At 45.5% G+C, this 21,695-nt stretch overlaps 1 protein-coding gene across 5 annotated transcripts in view; it reads left to right on the top strand.

The window, feature by feature from the left end:
* The first annotated feature begins 9,217 nt into the window (after positions 1 to 9,217).
* cog7 (component of oligomeric golgi complex 7) overlaps positions 9,218 to 21,695 on the top strand; it is a 47,533-nt gene continuing 35,055 nt past the window's right edge. For 2 of the 5 annotated variants that reach the window (XR_011954895.1, XM_072559094.1), the window contains exons 1-6: positions 9,233 to 9,344; positions 13,785 to 14,019; positions 15,975 to 16,123; positions 17,447 to 17,563; positions 18,465 to 18,633; positions 21,449 to 21,531. Coding sequence is in view for 4 of the 5 variants with exons in the window: in XM_072559094.1 (XP_072415195.1) it covers positions 13,854 to 14,019; positions 15,975 to 16,123; positions 17,447 to 17,563; positions 18,465 to 18,633; positions 21,449 to 21,531 (684 nt within the window). In the remaining variant the exon portion in view is untranslated. Of the gene's footprint in view, positions 9,345 to 9,370; positions 9,632 to 13,784; positions 14,020 to 15,974; positions 16,124 to 17,446; positions 17,564 to 18,464; positions 18,634 to 21,448; positions 21,532 to 21,695 lie in introns of those variants that run through there. The other 3 variants (XM_072559097.1, XM_072559096.1, XM_072559095.1) reach the window with 3 other exon arrangements.

Here is a 21,695-nt window from a genome sequence, read left to right as displayed (position 1 = left end):
CTACCCTTGGGTAACTGTCATTGTGGAGTTTGCACATTCTCCTTGTGTCTGGGTGGGTTTCTTTTGGATGCTGTGGTTCCCTGTCACAGTTCAAAGATGTGCAAATGAGGTAGATTGGCCATGCTAAATTGCCGATAGTGTCTATGAATATGCAGGCGAGGTGGGTTAGCCAGGGAAAATTAAGGGTTACAGGGATAGGGTAGGTCTGGGTGGGATGCTCATCAGAGGATTGGTGTGGATTGGATGGGCCAAATGGCCTGCTTCCAAAATGTACGGCATTCTATGATTCTGGACTTAACATTGACTAAAGTCATTTTAAACATGAACTCTGTCTTCATGCCTAATTTTCTTAGTTTAGCAGAACGGATGTATTTTGTTATTAACATCGATCCTGGAGCTGGCTCTCTAAGCCATTAGTATTCTTTTGCCTTTTGTTCTGTGTTCTCTCACCCCCATCACTCTCTAACCTTCTCTTCTGTTCCAGTTACTCCTTCCAGCTTTGTCCACAGTATAAAATATATCACTTTCCTATCTCTTCGTTCCAAAGAAGAGTCATATTGGATTCAAAACTGTAACCCTATTTCTCTTTCCACAAATGCTGCCAAACCTGCTGAGTTTCTCCAGTGCTTACTGTTTTTATTCCATACAAGTCTGTTTTATAAGCAGAAGTGCTCTTTCACAGACATATCTATATAAGAGTTATGAGCAGCAGTGGGCCATTCAACCCCTTGAACCTATTCTGCTATTCAATAAAATCATGGCTTTCTGATTATAATCTCAAATCTGCATTTCTGCCTTAAAAATATTCAAGAATACTGCTTCCATCATTTTTCAGGAAGAGTGTTCCAAAAACTCTTAATGCTCTGAGGAAAAAAAGTCAATCTCTATTTTAGTTGGGTGGCCCTTATTTTGAGTTTGGCCATGTTAGATTCAGACTTCTGGATTTTCCCCTAAGAGGAAACAACCTCTCGAACATGTTTACTTTTTCAAGACTGTTCAGGATATTTTGTATTTCAATCAGGTTGACTCTTACTCTTCTAAAGTAAAGCCTAGCCTGTCCAACTTCATAACGCAACCCTCTCATTTCCAGCTAGTAGTCTGGTAAACCTCTGAACTGCCTCCAAAGCATTTACTTCCTTCCTTAAGTAAGGAGACCAACAACTTGGGATGTACTGTTTGCAAAAACCAGGAAAAAATGCAACTCTTTTTCACTTGAAGACTGGCAGGTTTCAGACAGCACAAAAGGAGAATCAGCAAATTGTTGCTTGTCTTGGTTTGCAGCTCTGAGATAGAGCACAGGGTCTTTGACGAATCGTGTCAAAACTCTATCCCTTTTTGTGCCTTCTTTGTGAAGAACGTCCATTGAAAGGCTCTTTTCTGTAGTTAGAAGAAAGTGAGGACTGCAGATGCTGGAGATCGGAACTGAAAATGTGTTGCTGGAAAAGCGCAGCAGGTCAGGCAGCATCTAAGGAGCAGGAGAATCGATGTTTCTGGCATGAGCCCGAAGAAGGGCTTATGCCCGAAACGTCGATTCTCCTGCTCCTTGGATGCTGCCTGACTTGCTGCGCTTTTCCAGCAACACATTTTCAGCTCCTTTCTGTAGTTGTCTGCAAAGAACTGCAATTTGTGCACTGGATTGTGCTAATGAAGTGGGATAGGTAAGGAATTTACTTGAAATCTGTAAGTGCAGAAACTGAGTGCTATGCTCCTTCCTGAATCCTGTGTGTTAATAAGGTGGGAAAGGGTGGCAGTCATCATATTTGTGTTCTGATGATTGATCATTACAAATCATTGTTAAATTTAGCAGGTGATCCAACTGCTGTTGCACAAGTTAAATGTTTACATTTTTTTACATTGAAAATCTTTCAAGAAATATTTTACCTTTTGTTTTTTATAATTAGGTTCATAATCTGTCACAGGTGGGTGGAGTGAAGTGAAGTGTTATATGTTCAGTGTGTTATAAGGAAACCTTAAGGAAAAAAACCTGTCCTTCATTTGGCCTCTTTATTGTTAACACTATTTACAGCTGTGCCTTCAGCTGTATAGGGTGTTACAAAGGGCTTTGCAAACTGTAGTGAGTTGGAATTGTTTCGCAAGCTCTGATGAACCAGTGACTGCTGTGGAGCTTTGACTGAAGACTAACAGTGACAAGGCCCTTTTCAAATCCTTGTGGATCTTTACTGTAGATCATGGCCTAACTTTCTACTCTTTTAAGGCCTGATTTCCGCATCAAAAAAAAAGCAGGAGAGGGTAGTTCTTTTTTGAGACCTGTAAAACACTAGGTTCCCTGCTTGCCCCACCCATAGGCCTCACAACTGGACACTATTTCCTCTGCTCTTGCACTCTTACAGAGGGGTAATGGCAATTTTCAAACCTCAAAATATGGTCACAGTAAGAAAAAGATTTTGTAAAGCACGAGAACTTCTTTCTTAATCCTTTCCACCTCTTTTCCCATTATGATGTTACAAAAGCATTGTTTCACCTGATCACCTTTTCCCTTTTAGTTTGGTGTCTGCTTATTTTTGGATTACACTCCTGTGAAGTGGCTTGGCAATAATCTATGCAAATGACGTGTTCCTCCTGTTTCTGGAACTCCGAATTCTATAACGCTTAGGTTATGTACATTGTGAGTTGACAGTTTTAAGCTCTAGTTGTATGGAGTTACTTCTTTTCAAAGACTTATAGTATTTCTTTCTATTTAAACACCTCAATTTGCTCTGTAATTTTTTGCCCTCTTGTACAATCTCCAGTAGATTAGATTCCCTAGAGTGCGGAAACAGGCCCAAAGTTCCTCTGAAAAGTCACCCACTCAGACTAATGCACCTAACAATATGGGCAATTTAGCAGAGCCAATTCACCTGACCTGCACATCTTTGGAGGAAACCCACGCAGACACAGGGAGAATGTGCAAACTCCACACAGCCAGTCACCTGAGGCTGGAATCAAACCTGGGATCCTGGTGCTGTGAGGCAGCAGTGCTAATCACCATGCCACCCAGTAGTTGCAGACCTAGGTATCCAGACTGCCAGTAATGTGGCTCATTCTGGCTACTGAGGGATGCTGGTTGAGGTAGTAACATTACTGTGGGTGGACCATGTTCAATGTCAAATCCATTATCTCATCAATTGAGACAAACTTTTAAAAAAATGAGAGATCTGATACAGTATTGTCTAAATCTCAAGCAATACAGTTGTTTCAAACCTCATTAATGGTTTAATTATTAAATAGATATTTATAAAGTCTACTGGCAGAATCTTACAGGGATTAGAGTGAAATGGGTTATTGTGAGATTTGTGGCAGTATTGAATGAGCCTGGCAAGGTCCATTTGAACATCAGGAGCATCTTGCTCCAACTTTTATGCTTTTACAAAGTGGTGAGGGTTTCTTACTAGGCAGAGATACGTTGCCAATTAAGGGAGATTATAGCTTGTAAAATGCCTTATTAATGACCTAGCTCACCTCATTAATATTCAGCTTCATACAGAGTCATAGAGATGTGCAGCATGGAAACAAACTCTTCGGTCCAACCTGTCCACGCCGACCAGATATCCCAACCCGCTCTAGTCCCACCTGCCAGCACCTGGCCCATATCCCTCCAAACCCTTCCTATTCATATACCCATCCAAATGCCTTTTAAATGTTACAATTATACCAGCCTCCACCACTTCCTCTGGCAGCTCATTCCATACATGTAACAGCCTCTGCATGAAAACGTTGCCCCTTAGGTCCTTTTATATTTTTCCCGTCTCACCCTAAATCTATGCCCTATAGTTCTGCACTCCCCCATCCCAGGGAAAAGACTTTGTCTATTTATCTTATCCATGCCCCTCATAATTTTGTGAACCTCTATAAGGTCACCCCTCAGCCTCCGAAGCTCCAGGGAAAACAGCCCCAGCCTGTTCAGCCTCTCCCCTTAGCTCAAATCCTCCAACCCTGACAACATCCTTGTAAATCTTTTCTGAACCCTTTCAAATTTCACAACATCTTTCCGATATGAAGGAGACCAGAATTGCATGCAATATTCCAACAGTGGCCTAACCAATGTCCTGCACAGCAGCAACATGACCTCCCAACACCTGTACTCAATACTCTGACCAATAAAGGAAAGCATATCAAACGCCGCCTTCACTATCCTATCTACCTGTGACTCCACTTTCAAGGAGCTATGAACCTGCACGCCAAGGTCTCTTGGTTCAGCAACACTCGCTCGGACCTTACCATTAAGTGTATAAGTCCTGCTAAGATTTGCTTTCCCAAAATGCAGCACTTCACATTTATCTGAATTAAACTTCATCTGCCACTTCTCGGGCCATTGGCCCATCTGATCAAGATCCTGTTGTAATCTGAGGTAACCTTCTTCGCTGTCCACTACACCTCCAATTTTGGTGTCATCTGCAAACTTACTAATTATACCTCTTATACTCACATTCAAATCATTTATATAAATGACAAAAAGTAGAGGGCCCAGCACCGATCCTTGTGGCACTCCACTGGTCACAGGCCTCCAGTCTGAAAAACAACTCTCCACTGCCAATCTCAGTCTTCTACCTTTGAGCCAGTTCTGTATCCAAATGGCTAGTTCTCCATGTATTCAGTGAGATCTAACCTTGCTAACCAGTCTTCCATGGGGAGCCTTGTCAAACGCCTTACTGAAATCCATATAGATCACATCTACTACTCTGCCCTCATCAATCCTCTTTGTTATCTCTTCAAAAACTCAATCAAGTTTGTGAGACATGATTTCCCACGCACAAAGCCATGTTGACTATCCCTAATCAGTTTTTGCCTTTCCAAATACATGTACATCCTATCCCTCAGGATTCTCCCCAACAACTTGCCCACCACCGAGGTCAGGCTCACTGCTCTGTAGTTCCCTTGCTTGTCCTTACCACCCTTCTTAAACAGTGGCAGTCTGTTAGCTAAACTCCACTCTTCTGGCACTTCACCTGTGACTATCGATGACACAAGTATCTCAGCAAAAGGCCCAGTAATCACTTCCCTTGCTTCCCACAGAGTTCTAGGGTACACCTGATCAGGTTCTGGGGATTCATCCACCTTTACACATTTCAAGAATCCAGCACTTCCTCCTCTGTAATATGGACATCTATTTCGCTACTTTCTATATCTTGCATATTTTTTTCCACAGTCAATACTGATGCAAAATACTCGTTTAGTGTCTCCCCCATTTTTTGCGGCTCCACACAAAGGCTGCCTTGCTGATCTTTGAGGGGCCCTATTCACTCCTTAGTTACCTTTTTGTCCTTAAGGCTTTTGTAAAAACCCTTTGGATTCTCCTTAATTTAGTAAATACTCCAGACATCAATAAATCTTGACATGGAAACCCACCTGGATCCCTGGTGACTTCAACTCACCACTGGCTGCAAAGAGCCTCAATGTTGCTCAGCATCAACATTACAGGACATGCTCCATGGCCTCCAGCCATTCACACATGTGCACAGACATTGGCATCTGGCATCTGGCATTTGCGAACCCCTCACAAACCAATATAGCATCTCCCCCAAACCACTGGCAGGATACTTAAAAAGCACAAACTTCCATTGTGAGGCACACTGGCAACTAGGGTTGAAAGGCTGCAGAAGGGACCTTGGGCACAGAGGCACCTAGCTGATGGGTTGCAGCAAAATGTATCTCAGGGCTGCTCACTTGGTCTGTAAGCACTTTCTTACCTTACCTTCACACCATCCATCAGCCTATCGTATACAGCAATGTCAAAGGGTCTTGATAACAATCCCGTACTTATGCAGGACATTTGTGCACCAGAATTAACCATATTCCTAGCAAAGCAGTTCTGAAACAGTTACGTACTGGCATGTTCATCCAGAGAGTGGTGAGCCTATGGAATTTGCTATATAAATTTGAGGCTAAAACATTGGATGATTTTGAAAAGTTAGATATAGCACTCAACTAAATTAATCAAAGGATATGGAGGAAAAGCAGGTATAGGCTATTGAGTTCAATGATCAGTCACAATCAGAATGAATGGTGGAGCAGACTCAAAACAGTTGAACACACCTGCTCCTATTTTCCATGTTTCTACTCGACAAAGTGGACGATTTCCCAGATATATCTTGTCTGCAAAGCAAGGCAAATCCAATCAGCCTATTACTACTATTTTAACATACTCTCAATTAGAAGCAAAGTGATTGAATTGTCACTGACAGAATTATCTCAGTATTCTTAGTATGCTATGTAGGTCTGATATGAGAATATTTTTACATAAAGAGTTGTGAACCTTTGGAAATTCTTTACCCTAAAGGACTGTGGAAACTCAGTCTTTGAGTAAGTTTAAGGGAGAGATTGATAGATTTCTGATTACTATTCGCATACAGAGTTACGCAGATAGGCTGGGTAAAAGGCATTGAAGTATTCAATCAGCTGCTATTGTTATGAACCATACTGAGGAGTGCCGGTGTTGGATTGGGGTGGACAAAGTTAAAGATCACACAACACTAGGTTATGGTCCAACAGGCTTATTTGGAAATACGAGCCTTTGGAGCACTGCTTCTTCTTCAGGTAGCTAGTGGGGTAGGATCATAAGACACAGAACTTATAGTGAAGATCATAGTATCATGCAACTGACACGATATATTGAACAAACCTAGATTGCTTGGTAAAAACAATGACTGCAGATGCTGGAAACCAGATTCTGGATTAGTGGTGCTGGAAGAGCACAGCAGTTCAAGCAGCATCCAAGTAGCTTCGAAATCGACGTTTCAGGCAAAAGCCCTTCAAACCTAGGTTGCTGTCAAGTCTTTCACCTTTTAAAATGGGTTGTGGGCTGCGATTCATTAATATGTAAATCATAGAACTTGTGACTTGAAAGAAATTCTGGGATTTACATATTAATGAATTGAAACCTGCAACCTATTCTAAAAGATGAAAGATTTAACACTAATCTAGGTTTGTTCAATATATCAGATCAGTTGCATGACACGATTATCTTGTACTATAAATTCTGAGTCTTATGGTCCTGCCCCACTAGCTACCTGATGATGGAGTGGCGCTCAGAAAGCTATTACTTCCAAATAAAGCTGTTTGACTATAACCTGGTGTTATGTGATTTTTTAAAAAATCGTTAAAATTTGGATTTGAGCTAGTGGCATATGCTTCTGGTCTGCATGTCTGAAGACATTTAATGATTAACTTGTAAGTATACATGTTGCCATGATAATTTATTTTAAGAACAGTATGAGAGCATTTGATTCTGCTGTTCATAGAGAACTGTACTTTGTATATTTCAAACACTGAGTGGCACTATCAGATTGAGCTGGGCCATGGCTATAAATTCTGCCACTCATTGATGCAAACCACCAGAAAGTAGACAGTGCTTTGTACCACAGCTCTTACCCCAAGAAAGTGAACAAGTGTCAGAAATACTTCAAGAAGAGTCTGTTGGAGGGGGCCAGTCCTCAGCCTATCAGTGCCCTCAGCCGTCCAGGCCTTATAAAATGTCTTGTCCACTGCTACTGGAGGCTGAATGATCAGAAGTTGATGCAACAACATGCCCAGTCCCAAAGGTCCTTGGGAAAACTTGCCACAAAGGGTGGCACGGTGGCTCAGTGGTTAGCACTGCTGCCTCACAGTGGCAGGGGCCAGGGTTCAACTCTAGCCTTGGGCAACTTCTGTATAGAGTTTGCACATTCTCCCTGCGTCTGCATGGGTTTCCTCTGGGTGCTCCGGTTTCCTCCCACAGTCCAAAGATGTGCAGGTCAAGTGAGTTGGCCCTGCTAAATTACTCATAGTGTTAGTTGCATTAGTCAGGGGTAGAGGAATGGGTCTGGGTGGATTACCCTTTGGAGGGTCGATGTGGACTTGTTGGGCCAAAGGGGCCTGTTTCCATACTGTAAGGAATCTAATCTAGTTTAAAACTCAGCCAATTCATAGATTGAATCATAGAATCCTGATAGAATGGAAAGTCGTTCCATTGAATCCACAACAACCCTCCAAACAGGATCCCACTCAGACCTAGTCCCCACCCTATCGTCATAACCCCATATTTACCATGGCTAACTCACATAGCCTGCACAAACCTGGGCACTATGGACAATTTGCCATGGCTACTCCAACTAACCTGCACATTTTTGAATTGTGGGAAGAAACAGGAGCACCTGGAGGAAACCCACGCAGACATGGGGAGAACATGTAATATCCACACACTGTTACCCAAGGGAATAGAATCCAGATTCATGGTGCTATGAGGCAGCGTGCTAACCACTGAACCACCATGCTGCCCCTGTTCCAACATTGATCACTGTGTGCTGAAGTGTGAGATCAGGATCTGCATGCTTCTATTCAAAAGTCATTCTGACATTTCAACCCTTGACTCACTACTGTTAGCAAATTTGGCCAATTTGAATGAACCCACAGCCCCATTTGGCTAGCCATTTCTGCCCTTTTCTACAAAGTATTTATTTACCTGTTTAAAAAGGTAGCCAGCTCTCACCAAGTCACCATTCACCAGAACAGTAACCCAGTTTGGAGCCAGTCCTACATGCAGGACAATCACATAATTCCACCAATTTCTCGCAAGATCATGACCAAAGCTGGATTTGGTTGATGTGGAGGTGCCAGTGTTGTACTGGGATGAATAAAGTGAAAAATCACAACACCATGTTACAATCCAGCAGATTTATTTGGAAGTACAAGCTTTCGGACCACTGCTCTTTCGTCAGGTAGCTATTGTGGGATTTGGCTGAGACACTGGTTTTCTTGTTATTGAAATAATTGTGAGGGTTGCCATACCTGTATCCAGCCAATACCCTGTTACTCCCTCATGGTGTTAAAATCCAGAATGCCCTGCCTGAAGCAGGTTGGCTGAAGCAGATACCATACTTTCAAACAGAAACGGAGGAAATAAAATATATTTTTGCACAGTGTGAGAAATAGCTCAAAACCTGGCACACAAACTCGGTGGACTGAACGGCTTTCTCTTTACTGAGTGATAATACAGATTGGCAGGTTCTGTGTTTACTATTGTATCCACTTCGAATGAAACAAAAGATTGATGATGAGAAGGTCAACTGCAGCCAGTGTTCCTGCTCTTGACTCGTGCTCTGAGATGACATATCACTGGCTTGACAAAACACTCTATTGTTTTGTTAATTACCGCTCCCACATTCCACATCCAACAGTATTCAGGGCAGTTTGCCCTTACCAAGATGGCGGCTGTTTGGTTCCATGTGTTACTTTACGGCGGCTGGTTTGCGACAGTTGCTCGGTGAGATCCACTTTCAGGTTGCGTGGCGGTTGGCCCATGGTTGCTGCCGTTTCCCGAAGCAGCAGAGTTTTCGGTTTGTTTGTGGCCGGAGCCGGGTCCGGGCCAGGTACCAAGTCATATACAATTTTGATCGGGACGAGGATGTTTTGTTCGGGGTTTCAGAGAACAATCCGGTCCATCGCAGCAGTTTGTATTGTACACTGTGAGCCCTGGCTGCCCCATGGGTCGCCCGGTCTGAGTGAGAAACCCTCACATCGACTTAGTGGCTGCCATTCACTGCGACATACTTCAAACTAAATCACAAAACCAACGCGGGCAATCCAGCTCGTCGGTGCTGAGGGAGGGCCGCACTGTCGGAGGGTCAGTGCCGAGGGAGTGCCGCACTGTTGGAGGGTCAGTGCTGAGGGAGGGCCGCACTGTCGGAGGGTCAGTGCCGAGGGAGTGCCGCACTGTCAGTGGGGTCAGTGCTGAGGGAGGGCCGCACTGTCGGAGGGTCAGTGCTGAGGGAGGGCCGCACTGTCAGTGGGGTCAGTGCTGAGGGAGGGCCGCACTGTCAGTGGGGTCAGTGCTGAGGGAGGGCCGCACTGTCAGTGGGGTCAGTGCTGAGGGAGGGCCGCACTGTCAGTGGGGTCAGCGCTGAGGGAGTGCCGCACTGTCAGTGGGGTCAGTGCTGAGGGAGTGCCGCACTGTCGGAGGGTCAGCGCTGAGGGAGGGCCGCACTGTCAGTGGGGTCAGCGCTGAGGGAGGGCCGCACTGTCAGTGGGGTCAGTGCTGAGGGAGTGCCGCACTGTCGGAGGGTCAGCGCTGAGGGAGGGCCGCACTGTCAGTGGGGTCAGCGCTGAGGGAGGGCCGCACTGTCAGTGGGGTCAGTGCTGAGGGAGGGCCGCACTGTCAGTGGGGTCAGCGCTGAGGGAGTGCCGCACTGTCGGAGGGTCAGTGCTGAGGGAGGGCCGCACTGCCCGAGGGTCAGTGCTGAGGGAGGGCCGCACTGCCCGAGGGTCAGTGCTGAGGGAGTGCCGCACTGTCAGAGGGTCAGTGCTGAGGGAGTGCCGCACTGTCGGAGGGTCAGCGCTGAGGGAGGGCCGCACTGTCAGTGGGGTCAGCGCTGAGGGAGGGCCGCACTGTCAGTGGGGTCAGCGCTGAGGGAGGGCCGCACTGTCAGTGGGGTCAGTGCTGAGGGAGTGCCGCACTGTCAGTGGAGTCAGTGCTGAGGGAGGGCCGCACTGTCAGTGGGGTCAGTGCTGAGGGAGGGCCGCACTGTCGGAGGGTCAGTGCTGAGGGAGTGCCGCACTGTCAGTGGGGTCAGTGCTGAGGGAGTGCCGCACTGTCGGAGGGTCAGTGCTGAGGGAGTGCCGCACTGTCGGTGGGTCAGTGCTGAGGGAGTGCCGCACTGTCGGAGGGTCAGTGCTGAGGGAGTGCCGCACTGCCGGAGGGTCAGCGCTGAGGGAGTGCCGCACTGCCGGAGGGTCAGCGCTGAGGGAGTGCCGCACTGTCAGTGGGGTCAGCGCTGAGGGAGTGCCGCACTGTCAGTGGGGTCAGCGCTGAGGGAGGGCCGCACTGTCAGTGGGGTCAGCGCTGAGGGAGTGCCGCACTGTCAGTGGGGTCAGCGCTGAGGGAGTGCCGCACTGCCCGAGGGTCAGCGCTGAGGGAGTGCCGCACTGTCAGTGGGGTCAGTGCTGAGGGAGGGCCGCACTGTCAGTGGGGTCAGCGCTGAGGGAGTGCCGCACTGTCAGTGGGGTCAGCGCTGAGGGAGGGCCGCACTGTCAGTGGGGTCAGCGCTGAGGGAGTGCCGCACTGCCCGAGGGGTCAGCGCTGAGGGAGTGCCGCACTGCCCGAGGGGTCAGCGCTGAGGGAGTGCCGCACTGCCCGAGGGGTCAGCGCTGAGGGAGTGCCGCACTGCCCGAGGGGTCAGCGCTGAGGGAGTGCCGCACTGCCCGAGGGGTCAGCGCTGAGGGAGTGCCGCACTGCCCGAGGGGTCAGCGCTGAGGGAGTGCCGCACTGCCCGAGGGGTCAGCGCTGAGGGAGTGCCGCACTGCCCGAGGGGTCAGCGCTGAGGGAGTGCCGCACTGCCCGAGGGGTCAGCGCTGAGGGAGTGCCGCACTGCCCGAGGGGTCAGCGCTGAGGGAGTGCCGCACTGCCCGAGGGGTCAGCGCTGAGGGAGTGCCGCACTGCCCGAGGGGTCAGCGCTGAGGGAGTGCCGCACTGCCCGAGGGGTCAGCGCTGAGGGAGTGCCGCACTGCCCGAGGGGTCAGCGCTGAGGGAGTGCCGCACTGCCCGAGGGGTCAGCGCTGAGGGAGTGCCGCACTGCCCGAGGGGTCAGCGCTGAGGGAGTGCCGCACTGCCCGAGGGGTCAGCGCTGAGGGAGTGCCGCACTGCCCGAGGGGTCAGCGCTGAGGGAGTGCCGCACTGCCCGAGGGGTCAGCGCTGAGGGAGTGCCGCACTGCCCGAGGGGTCAGCGCTGAGGGAGTGCCGCACTGCCCGAGGGGTCAGCGCTGAGGGAGTGCCGCACTGCCCGAGGGGTCAGCGCTGAGGGAGTGCCGCACTGCCCGAGGGGTCAGCGCTGAGGGAGTGCCGCACTGCCCGAGGGGTCAGCGCTGAGGGAGTGCCGCACTGCCCGAGGGGTCAGCGCTGAGGGAGTGCCGCACTGCCCGAGGGGTCAGCGCTGAGGGAGTGCCGCACTGCCCGAGGGGTCAGCGCTGAGGGAGTGCCGCACTGCCCGAGGGGTCAGCGCTGAGGGAGTGCCGCACTGCCCGAGGGGTCAGCGCTGAGGGAGTGCCGCACTGCCCGAGGGGTCAGCGCTGAGGGAGTGCCGCACTGCCCGAGGGGTCAGCGCTGAGGGAGTGCCGCACTGCCCGAGGGGTCAGCGCTGAGGGAGGGCCTCACCACCACCAACCGTATCCAAAATGTTATTGAGAAGAGCGGCCACAGGGCATCCTTGCATTGTCTGCCTCTTCCCTTTCCGTAACCCACCTACCTTCTTCCTGTACCTGAAGTGTCACTACCTCCCTGTAACTCCTCTCAATTACCCCCTCCATGTCCCGAATGATCCGAAGATCATCCAGCTCCAGCTCCAGCTCCAGTTCCCTATCATGGTTTCTGAGGAGCTGGAGTTGGGTGCACTTCCTGCAAATGATATCAGTGGGGACACTAGTGAAGTAATTGGGGACAGTAGTGCCGATCTTTACCTCCCACATTGTACAGCAGGAGCATGCAACTGCCCTAACATCCATTCCCACTATTCTGAATTCCCAAAGAGACTATTGGAAAAAAAACTCGTAACCTTACTGAATCGGCGCACAGAACGTTTTCTTTGGTTAGAGGAGGAGGATTAGTGGGAGACACTTCATGAGTAATGGTGGAGTCATTTTTACTAAGTAGTTGTAGTCATTTTTAGGTATTTTAGGTTGGCAAATTTAACAAGAGGATGTCACAGGGATATGTGCAGGGTGCTCAAATATTCACGGTTCATATTAATGGCTTAGATGAAGACCCCAGTATATTGTAGCCAAAATTGCTGATATACAAAGTTAGGGAAGCATATTGTGAGAAGGACGCAGAGTTTGCAAAGGGATGTACAGATAGTTATCGTAAATGAATGGGCAAAAATTTGGTAGATAGGTATATAATGTGAAAAATATGATGTTATCCACTTTGGTAAGTTGAATAGAAAAGCAAAAGATTATTGAAATGGAGCGATATGGTCGAACTCCACAGTACAGAGAGACTGGGCTGACCTCAGATGTAAAACACAAAATGTTGGCAGGTTCAACACATAATTAGGAAGATAAATGGAATGGTCTCCTTTATTGCGAAAGGGGATGACATACAATCAGGCAGGAAGTCTTCCTTCAGCTGCACAGGTCTTTGGCAAGAAGTTTCTTATTTAAAGATGGATATACTTAATGTTAGAAACAATTCAGAGAAGATTCGTTAGATGGATTCCTGAAATGGAAGTGTTGTGTTAAGAAAGGTTGGATATAATCATCTGTAATTATTAGAGTTTGGATGAAAAAGATGTTTCTTAATGAAATGAAATATACTGAGGACTTGACAGGATAGATGTTCAGAGGATGTTTTATTTCATTGAGGAATTGAGAACTAGGGACCTTCTATGTAGGAGGAAAATGAGAGGAATTTCTCTTGAGCGTTGTGAATATTGGAATCTCTATTCCACTGAGTCATTGAATATATTCAAGGCTAAGACTGTCAGATTCTTGAACTCTGAGAAAGTCAAGATTTAGGGGGATCAGACTCTGGAAAAGGGGAGTTAAGGCCAATATCAGATCTGCAGTGATTTCATTGTATGCCAGTAAAACACAATGCAGGGGCAAAAAGGCTTCCTCCTGGTTCTGAGAAAATGGTGCTAGAAATGGAGCATGAAGGAACTCTGAGCAGAACTGAAGCCTGTGTTTCAAACCGGTCTTTCTTGAACACTTAGCATTGTTGATTACTGTTTTTTCACTGACTGTTTCCAGTTTTCTCTATCAATTCAAATACCAGTCTCTTTCATCACACTGACATATTTGTTTCCTCTTACATATGGCAGATCATTGAACAGTTGGGATATTGTTGACATACAGTTTGTTTCCACGGCATCTTTTTCAATGCATGAGGAATGGATTTCTCGAAATTTCTGGATGACAATTTTGATGTGAAGGACTGGGTGAATGGGGCTTTCAAGACTGTTCAGGAGGAAGAACCCGGAAAGGTTGACAGTCATGCTGCTACGCTGGTGATGAAGCTGCAGTTGTTTATTCAGGAGGTGAACAATGCCATTGAAGGTGTGTGTCACACTTTACATGCATTTAGAGTTCATCTCAGAATATGTTGACATTTACAGTGTCCCTCAAAATATATAACTGTTCACCGGGAGTCCCTAAGAATCTTTTTTATTTGTTCATGGAATGTGGGTATTGCTGGCTAGGCCAGCATTTATTGCCCATACCAAGATTCCCTTGAGAAGGTGGTGTGGTGAGCTGACTTAGAGTCATAGAGATGTACACCACGAAAACTGATCCTTCAGTCCAACTCATCCATGCAGACCAGAGATCCCAACCTAATCTAGTCCCATTTGCTAACACTTGCCCCATATCCTTTGAAAATTTTCCTATTCATTTACCCATCCAGATTTAATGTCTTTTAAATGCTGTAATTGTACCAGCCTCCACCACTTCATCTGGCGGCTCATTCCTTACACACACAACCCTCTGCGTGAAGAGGTTGCCCCTTAGGTCCCCTTTAAATCTTTCCCTTCAAACCCCAAACTAATTCTGGACTCTCCCAACCCAGGGAAAAGACCTTGTCTATTTATCCTATCCATGCCCCTCATGATTTTATACACCTCTATAAGGTCATCTCTCAGCCTCCAATGCCCCAGGGAAAATAGCCCCAGCCGATCCAGCTCCTCCCTTGAGCTCAAACTCTCCAAACGTGGCAATATCCTTGTAAATCTTTTCTGAACCCTTTCAAGTTTCACAATATCCTTCCCATAAGAGGGAGACCAGAATTTCACACACTGTTCCAAAAGTGGCGAAACCAACATCCTGTACAGCCGCAACATGACTTCCCAACTCCTATGCTCCGTCCAATAAAGGAAAGCATACTGATCGCCTTCTTCAATATCCTATCTACCTGTGCCTCCACTTTCAAGGAGCTATGAACCTGCACTCCAAGGTCTCTTTGTTTAGCAACACTCCCCAAGACCTTACCATTAAGCACACAAGCCCTGCTCTGATTTGCCTTTCCAAAATGCAGCACCTCGTATTTCTCTAAATTAAACCTCCATCTGCCACTCCTCGGCCCATTGGCCCATCTGATCAAGATCCTGTTGTACTCTGAGGTAACCTTCGTCGCTGTCCACTACACCTCTAATTTTGGTGTCATGTGCAAACATAATAACAATACCTCCTATGTTCACATCTGAAGCATTTATTTCAAAGACGAAATGCAGTGGACCCATCACCGATCCTTGTGGCACACCACTGGTCACAGGCCTCCAGTCTGAAAAGCTACCCTCCACTACCACCCTCTGTTTTCTACCTTCATGCCAGTTCTGTATCCAAATGGCTAGTTCTTCCTGTATTCCATGAGACCTAATCTTGCTAACCAGTCTACCATGAGGAACTTTGTCGAATGCCTTACTGAAGTCCATATAGATCATGTCGTCTTGAATCTCTGCAGTCCATTTGGTTTAGGTAGACGCACCATGTTGTTAGGGGGTTGGAGGTAAGTTCCAGGATTTTGACTCAAAAACACTGAACGATTGTCGATATATTTGCAAATAGGATGGTGAGTGGCTGGGAGGGGACCTTGCAGGGGATGGTGTTTCATATATATGCTGTCCTTATACTTGATGGTAGTGACTGTAGAAGATTCTTTCTAAGGAGCCTTGGTGAACATCTCATTATTTATTACGAATCTTTACAGAGGATCCTGTGGAGTGTCAGTATTTGCAGGGGTCTCCTGGAGTGTGTCAGCATTTGTAGGAATTTCCTGGGAAGTAGCAGTATTTTCTTGGACTCGCTGGGTGTGTGTCAGTGTTTACAGGGGTTCCCTGAGAGTGTGTCAGGATTTAGGTAATATTTGTGGAATAGCAACACGTCTGTTCTGGTGCACCTGTTCCTTCTTCTTGTGATTTCTCCATCTGATATGTCAGTCTTCAAGTCATGCAAGATTCAACATATCTAGTTGTGTAACATGTGCATTAGCCTATTTCTTTATAATCTCTCTTGGTCAGAAACTAGTCACCAGGCACTACAGAATATGCCCAGGGCTCTCCGGGATGTGGAAGCTCTGAAACAGGAAGCTTCCTTTCTGAAGGAGCAAATGATCCTTGTCAAAGAAGATATTCGGAAATTTGAACGGGACACAGCACAGTCCATGCAGGTGAGGATGTTAAACATTTTGAGGCTTGCATTGTTTTCATGCCAACTCACTACTGCATGTTTAGCATGCTTGAAATGCAAACTGCCTGTTTTTCACTTCTTTACATCTACAAGAGTTCTCCTCCCACAGAATTAGAGTTAGAATCTCCTTTATTTTCACATGTACTCAAGTACTGGAGTACAGTAAAAAGTCTACAATGTCACATCTCATGGCGCTGTCTTAGGTACAAATCTTAGATACAAAAGAGGAATAAAGAAGAGAAAAAGCTGCATTACCTTACAGTGATTCTAAACATTACAGTCAGGTAAACAGCTTGCAGATAAGCATTACATTGTGGTAGATCAATGCAGAGGTTTCCACATGTGGTCTGACCAGCCTCACAAGCCGCTGACTGCCCATGGCAGACCCCAATCCAACAACAGTCATGCTCCACTCCATATCTCCAGCCTGCTTCACTCCAACTCGCAGCCACTCTGCTTCAGGCCTCCAGCCTGCTTTGCTCCAGTTCTCAGCCACTTCACACTGTTCCATGCCTCCAGCCTACTTCACTCTGGCTCTCAGCTGTTCCAAGGTAAGTTTCCTTATCCAAAAAAACACTTTAAAATCTCAGGACAAGAGGGAGAGGAAGAGAAGGGGAAAAAAAGGAAAAAGGTGTGAACAGAATGCTCCCCTCTGTCAGTTTGGCTCAGTTGTAGTTGTTTTGTTTCCTGTGATATATTCATAATCACAGAAGGCGTATCAAATGTACAGGGCAGAGCCGAACCATTTGGCCTCACTGTGGTATTTATGCTGCACATAAGTCCCATCCCATTTCTATCTAACTCCGTCAGTACATCTTTTGGTTCCTTTCCCCTTCATATACTAATTGAACTTCCTCTTAGATGCATTTAAGCTATAGAATCAAATATTCCAAGTGGTCGCACATTCTGGGTACAGAAGTTTCTCTTGAATTCCGTAATGGATTCATTGGTGACTATTGCATTATTTATGGCACTTAGTTGTCATCTCCTCCGGAAGTGAAGACAACTTCTGTACATCTACCCTAGTAAACTCCATCATATTTGTAAACCTTTCTCAGCTCATCCCTTAGTCTTTTATAGAGAAATAACTCAAAACTGTTTTGCTGTTCTTAATAACTATGCCTGTCAGTTTTGGTGTCATCATTGTGAAACATATTTTCTCCTTTTCCAGTGCCTCTATTACGTGAGTACACACCACTTGGTAGGAGCTTATCAGTAAAAGATACTGGCTGAATTTTCAGCTGGGCTCCTCCTTTTTCCAACGTTCACCTTGTGTTTGCTTGTATATTGATGTGTGCTGCAGGTATTGGTCGAGCTTGATGAAGTGAAGTCCAGAATGCAAGTGGCGTCTGACGCTTTGCAGGAGGCTGACAAGTGGAGTACACTCAGTGCTGACATTGAAGAAACACTGAAATCACAGGTAGAAGCGAAACTGTTTCAGTCCTGTACTATCAGAAAGTTCAGACAGACTGCAATATATTAAAATGCTGTTGGATGAGGGTGTGGGACTGGCAGTTTGCTGTCCTATCCTGCATTTTGATATTAGTTCAGGTGGGCTAAGGCGTGAATTTCTGGTCTCTGTCATGGGCACTGATGAAATACAACAACCTAAACAAAACTGTGTGATTATATGCTGTAGAATGGATAGCACTCTGACCTCAGAAAAACCTGAGTTCAAAACCTAAACTGGAGATTTCAGGAAATGATCCAGGAGACCACAGACAGTGCAGTGCTGAGGAAATGGTGCATTATCAAGTCCCAAGTTCAAATAAATCTGAGTTCAAATGCCAAAAAATGCTGTGCTGTGTTGTAAAGACTAGGAAGGGACTTTGTATTTTGAACTTTGCTGTGGATTTCAATCAAGCAGGAAATGTCAAGAGTACCACAATGCTCTTGGTGCAGGCAAGCAAATGATATCACCTTGTGCTTTATCTGTTGTGGGGGCTGTGTCAGGAAGTTTTTTTTTAATGTGCATATCTGTATGTTTATGAGGGTGTAAACATGCATCCAAGATGATAGACTTGAGTTGTGTTGTGATGACCATCATTGTCAAGACCTCCACTCACCTGCATTTCTGAAAGGGCCAACCAATGAAGAACTGTTGGTAGGATGTAATGGCAGAGGTTGTTGAATAACAACACTACCTCCCACTTCACTCTAGAAAAGCAGGATGGTTTCTATTGTTAAAATGTGTGCCACTCTTGCAGTGGCTTAATCGAGACCTCAGGTTTGCTATATACCACTGCCTTTTTTGATCCATGGTGGGGTGAATACTGTTAACATAGTGGCATAGAGTGATGGAAATGATTTACTCCCCACAGGACATTGAGACTATCTCAGCCAAACTCACAAGTATGCAGAACAGTTTGGCTATGCTGGTCGATACACCAGATTATTCAGAGAAATGCGTTCACCTCGAGGCGCTAAAGAATCGATTGGAAGCCATGGCAAGCACACAGATTGTGGCTGCATTCAATTCTCAGTCTATTGGTGAGTGATCTTGTTCCTATGAGAGCTGTGTGGAGTATTCACTTTGTACACAGTAAGATTTAGCACTGTTATGTCCACCATTGCTTCAAAATGAACAATAACTTGCACTTGTATAGTGTTTTTAACACAATAAAATGTCCAAAGTACTCATAAGAGAATGACATTGACACAGAGTGACATAAAGACTTGTTGAATAAGCAAGAAAAGATTTGATGAACGAAATAGGTTTGAAGGAGAATCTTAAAGGAAGGGACGGAATTATAAAGGCGGAGGAGTTCAGATAATGAACTCCAGAATTAAGGGCCTTGATACCTGAAGGCATGGCTACTAATTATGGATGTGCAAGAGTCTGGACTTAAAAGAAGACAGGATCTTGGAGAGTTTTAGGTTTGGAAGAACATACAAAGATAGGGTGGAGTGAGATGGAATTGGAAGTAAAAATGAAAATTCTAGAATTGAGATGTTACTGGACAAGGAGGTAGTGTGTGTTAGAGAGCATGGATGAACAGAACTGGGACACCAACTTGCTTAGAGACAGAAAAAAAACACTGGCAACTGATCTGCTGTTCTTAACCTTCCATAAAAAATTAGGTGCAAAACCAGGGACCAAACAGCAGGGGCTAGCAGTGAGCAAAATTTGATTAAATACAATGAGAACAGAATGCAGGGAGTGCTAATGACATCAGGATAAGAACTTTGAAGGTGCCACGATCTTTTTTTTGATATGGAGAGTTTAATTATAGAAGGAGCAAGATTTCAAAGATTTTACCAAAAGATAATAGGCTAACTCATTTCCATGATCTTTTGAAACTATTGGGAGCATTGGGAACAATTGATGTGGAGGTGCGAGTTTTGGACTGGGGTGGGCAAAGTTAAAAATCACACAACACTAGGTTATAGTCCAACGGGTTTATTTGGAAGTACAAGGTTTTGACCACTGCTCCTTCATCAGGCAGCTCATGGGGCACGATCATAGGACACCAATTCTGTGTCCTATGATCCTGCTCCAATAGCTACCTGACAAAGGAGCAGCGCTCCAAAAGCTTGTACTTCCAAATAAACCTATTGGACTATAACCTGGTGTTGTGTTTTTTTTCAACATTGAGAACAAAGGCATATTTGATAAAACTTGTCTAAGGTGATCATATTGCTTTCACCCTTGGTCCCTTTCCAATAGCTGCTACATTCCTCTTCTGCACAATGTCTGCTAAGTAGCTGCCTTATGCACTGCCCAAGTGACCATTCTTTACATGTCATCCTGAGAAACCAAAATGGTGAGCCATTCTGACTAGGAGGTATCATGATCAAGTTGAGTTGAGCCTTCATCCAATAAACACCATGACTCCGTGATTAATTGATCATATTAAGAATTGATTTATCTCTTCATCCTCGCAAACCCCAGAACAGCTCAGAAATAGAAACGTAAGATAGCCAACAATCTGCACTTTTACAGATAAAGTCAACTGACTTCAGTATTAAACCAGGAGCTGCCTTGATCTGCTTAAATCATATAGAACATGATTTTCCTGCATCTTCCGAAAGTATGTTTTTAAATAAATATGTTGGAGAGACATTGGGATTTTTTTCCTTACAGGGAGATATAATTGAAACATTCAAAATCATGAGTGGTTTTGATAAAGTAAATGTGGAGCGGCCATTTCCATTGGTAGGAAAATCAACAACCAGAGGTTTAAGGCAATTGGAAAAAGAACAGGAGGCAAGTTGAAGTGAAATGTTTAATGCAGCAAGTTAGGATAAGTTAGAATTCCTTGCCTGAAACAGTTCCGGAACCATGTCAAATAGTAACTTTCAAAAAGAATTAGGTTTAGACTTGGAAAAAGAGAAATGACAATGGCATGGCCGTTAAAAAAGTGCTGGCAGGAGTGATAAGCCAGCAGGCTTTCTTCATGATTTCAAAATGTGGTTACTAAATTTGGATAGCTATCGTGGATAAGCCTGTAGATAACACTTTACAATATTCTTTAATACATAGCAGAATGATTTCATATTGTGGAGAAAGTGAGGGCTGCAGATGCTGGAGATCAGAGTCGAGAGTGTGGTGCTGGAAAAGCACAGCAGGTCAGGCAGGAGAATCGATGTTTCAGGCATAAACCCTTCATCAGGATTCCCAATGAAAGGTTTATGCCCAAAACGTTGACTCTGCTGCTCCTCGGATGCTGCCTGACCTGTTGTGCTTTTCCAGCACCACACTCTTGACTCTAATTTCATATTGTGACCTGTTTTCCAGAATCAGCAGAGAAGGCATTGGCTTTAATCTGCACCACATGGTCTTTCTGGAATATGTCTAAATTGACAACCAAAGGTGTGCCAACCTGGGTGGGTATTAGGTTACTCCAACTCTTTAACCTTTCCTTTAGCCTTATGAGTGGCCCTGGAGATGCCTGTGGAAAGGTCAGCTGCTTGCACAGAGGAATCCCTAGTAGTAACTCAAAGAAAATAAATAACTTGCAGTTCCATAATGTTTTCCATGATTTGAGGATAACCCAGAGTAATATTTTGCAAGATGTAAAATATTAATGTGAAGTCACTCTGATGTAAGGAGCTCAGAGGAAATTTTGCACAGCAAATTCCACAAACAGCAATAATGACTGAATCATCTGTTTTTTTTTTGATGTTGGTTGAAGGTTACATATTGACTAGGACATTGGGTTGAACTCTGTTGCTATCCTGTGGGATTTTTGCAGTCACCTGAAAAGATAAACTAATAAGATAGTGTGGGTAGGAAAGGATTTAAAAACAAACCTGGGAGAGGGTAATTCTGGTATTTACCTGTTTGTATTTGTTTCCATTTCAGATCAGGCCCGGCTTTTTGTGAAAGTATTTGTGGCAGTGGACCGAATGCCCCAGCTCCTAACATACTACTACAAGTGTCACAAGGTTGGACAAAGCACTGTCTTCCCATTACTCAAAGGAAGGGCTAACCAGAGATCATGACAGGGTTGGGGAAGTGCAGGAAATAAGTGTAGAGAAGGGTTAACCGTTTGAAATTCAAGATCTAGAAATATCTTCAGGTTTCGTGTGAAACAGTGGAATTTATCATC

The sequence above is a fragment of the Chiloscyllium punctatum genome, chromosome 40 (assembly GCF_047496795.1).
Source record: "Chiloscyllium punctatum isolate Juve2018m chromosome 40, sChiPun1.3, whole genome shotgun sequence".
Taxonomy (NCBI): Eukaryota; Metazoa; Chordata; class Chondrichthyes; order Orectolobiformes; family Hemiscylliidae; genus Chiloscyllium; species Chiloscyllium punctatum.
Note: the sequence above shows the minus strand (reverse complement) of the source record. Positions and strands in the feature narration are given on the sequence as shown.